This window comes from Mandrillus leucophaeus, unplaced genomic scaffold (genome assembly GCF_000951045.1).
Source record: "Mandrillus leucophaeus isolate KB7577 unplaced genomic scaffold, Mleu.le_1.0 Scaffold435, whole genome shotgun sequence".
NCBI lineage: Eukaryota > Metazoa > Chordata > Mammalia > Primates > Cercopithecidae > Mandrillus > Mandrillus leucophaeus.
The window spans coordinates 32,188-34,648 of record NW_012104643.1 but is presented as its reverse complement, the minus strand read 5'-3'; the positions used below and the strand labels follow the sequence as shown (position 1 = coordinate 34,648).

The window sequence follows — 2,461 nt, the reverse complement described above, 5'->3', positions numbered from 1 at the left end:
GTGGGGTACTGAGCATGCTGGGGGTACTGCGTGGGTGTGTGGAGTACTGGGCATGCTGGGGTACTAGCATGGGTGTGTGGGGTACTGAGCATGCTAGGGGTACTGCGTGGGTGTGTGGAGTACTGAGCGTGCTGGGGTACTGGCATGGGTATGTGGGGTACTGAGCGTGCTGGGGTACTGGCATGGGTGTGTGGGGTACTGAGCGTGCTGGGGGTACTGGCGTGGTGTGCGGGGTCCTAAGTGCATTGCCCTCTGCCTGTACCTGACACAGACCTCAGGTCAGAGATCAACCCTAAGGAAGCCGATAGGCAGCCCGAGAGGTGAGGACAGCTTTGTCATAACCAGGAAATGTGCGTTGTTTACGGAGAGGCCTGGCCATGGCTGTGGCCATGGTGGGGTGGGATGAGGCTCACCAAAGTTCCCCAGGCTGCCCTCACGGGTGTCCACACACATCTCCAGCACCCTCACCAGCCGAAGGTCATCCACCTGGGCCAGGGCCTGCTGTAGAAACCAACCGGGACTCAGTGCTGATCCTGGCTCTCCCCACTTTAGTTCCATCCTTGCTTCTGGCTGCAGGACTCTGGGGTTCCCGCTGGAGTGGGCACCGACCTTTCCCTGCCTTGGCCATGTTGGCCCTGGTCTGGGTGGTGGGATGGAAATGGACGTGACATGAGCAGAGCTTGTGCTGCACTTGACTGGAGGGCCACTGCCAGAGAAGGACCTGCCTTGGGGGCTGCCCATCTCCAAAGAGACTCCCAGGGCAGACACACCACATCCGGCACCCAGAGCCCGGACCGCGCCTGGCCCTGCCCTGAGCTTTGAGCCGTCTGGTCTCCTGCTTGAGTGAAGGACCAACCCCCTCTTTGGTTGGAGGATAATGGACGCTCAGCCCCTACTTGTGGGTTCTGGCCTAGCTCAGTCCTGTCTGTGACCCAAATGCCTGGGGACATCTGTGTCACCGAGCACCTGGTGTTGCTGGTGTTTTGGGGTCTGGTAGGGGTCCCAAGGGCAGAGTGGGCGGAGTGGACTCAGCTGCAGGGGCCAGGCTGAGGCCAACCATCAGCAGGCAAGACCAGCAAGAGGGGGACAGAGGGCAGGCTGCATCATCAGCAGAAAGGAGCCCTGGGATGTCACCCCACGCAGGCCTCTGTGGCCACAGCCCCCAGCGCCCACACTCACTAGTCGCGCAGGGGACAGGTACTCTTCCACCAGCTGCTCTCCAAGGCTGTCCCTCTGGCTGCCAGGGCTCTTGCTCTGTGGGCAGGGGTTGTGCAGGCCTTGCCAGCTCAGCTCCCGCACCCGGAAGCTGGAGGTGCTCGGCCGAGGCCCACGGGATCTGTCCCAGCCTGGGTCCATTCACATGTAACCTGCTGACAGAGGCAGAGCGCAAAGCTCCAAGCTGTTGCTCCTCCTCCTCTGTAGCCTGGCTGAGACCCTGGCACAGCCCTCAACTCCCTGCTCCCGCCAACACACACAGCAAGCCCTTGGCACCCACCCCCACCCCGAGCCTAGAGAAGGCTCCTAGCTTGGCTGGGCCTCATGGAGCCCTAGTCTGCTTAGTTTCAGCCTGGAGGGCCTCACGCTCCCCTCCCCCAGCCTTGGCTCAACCCCCTCTGCTCCGTAGGACGCCCTCCCTATGTTTCTGCCCATCCTCAGGGTCCATGCAGGGAGTGCTGGCTCCATGCCTCCCCACCTGAGGACCATGAGGGCTGTGAGCCTGATGGTGCCAGGCCAGCTGCCTGTGGCTATGGGGCTCCCAGGGCTGCCTCAATCTGTGGGCTATGGGTCCTTCTCCACCTGATGGTCTCTGAGCCTGGGGTCCAGGCCTTCCCCTACCCCACCCCTGTGCCAGCCAAACCCCTTCTGCAGGCAGCTGCTTTCTTCTGCTGTGGGTCAAACATCCAGGCAAGGAGGCAGCACGTGCCCTCAGGCAGTACCTGCAAGAGTCAGGGTGGCTTCCTGGCCAGTTTACTGTGCCCAGGGGAACCTGGAATGGGCCGGGCTGAGGTCACAGCACCCAGAGGTGAGCAGGTCAGCCCAGGACCTGACCATCCACGGGCCCAGCTGGCAAGGAGGAAGACAGAGTCAGGTGTGTGACCGATGCTAGGTTACCTCTGGGTTCCCCAACGCGATGCCTGCTGCTATTCCAAATCCCACTTCCCTCCTTCTCCACAGGGGTCCTCTCTTGCACCCCGTTCTTCCTGAGCCCCTCTCCAGGCCTCTGAGGGTGTTGGCCCAGTGTGTCCCTCTCCTGTACCCCGTTCTTTCTAAGCCCAGTGTATCCCTCGACCACCTGCACCAGGCTTACCTAGTGTTGCCCCTTAAAGATGCAGATGTCTGGCAGGGCGCAGTGGTTCACGCCTGTAATCCCAGCACTCTGGGAAGCTGAGGCGGGCAGATCACGAGGTCAGGAGATGGAGACCATCCTGGCTAACACGGTGAAACCCCGACTGTACTAAAA

The 2,461-nt window shown here is 61.6% G+C and overlaps 1 protein-coding gene across 2 annotated transcripts in view; it reads right to left on the bottom strand.

The window, feature by feature from the left end:
• LRRC56 (leucine rich repeat containing 56) overlaps positions 1 to 2,461 on the bottom strand; it is a 22,312-nt gene that overhangs the window by 18,021 nt on the left and 1,830 nt on the right. The window contains exons 2-4 of one of the 2 annotated variants that reach the window (XM_011993815.1): positions 2,309 to 2,455; positions 1,180 to 1,370; positions 414 to 501 (exon numbers count right to left, since the gene is read on the bottom strand). In XM_011993815.1, the coding sequence (XP_011849205.1) occupies positions 414 to 501; positions 1,180 to 1,356 (265 nt within the window). In that variant the 5' untranslated portion in view covers positions 1,357 to 1,370; positions 2,309 to 2,455. Of the gene's footprint in view, positions 1 to 413; positions 502 to 1,179; positions 1,371 to 2,308; positions 2,456 to 2,461 lie in introns of those variants that run through there. The other variant, XM_011993814.1, reaches the window with a different exon arrangement.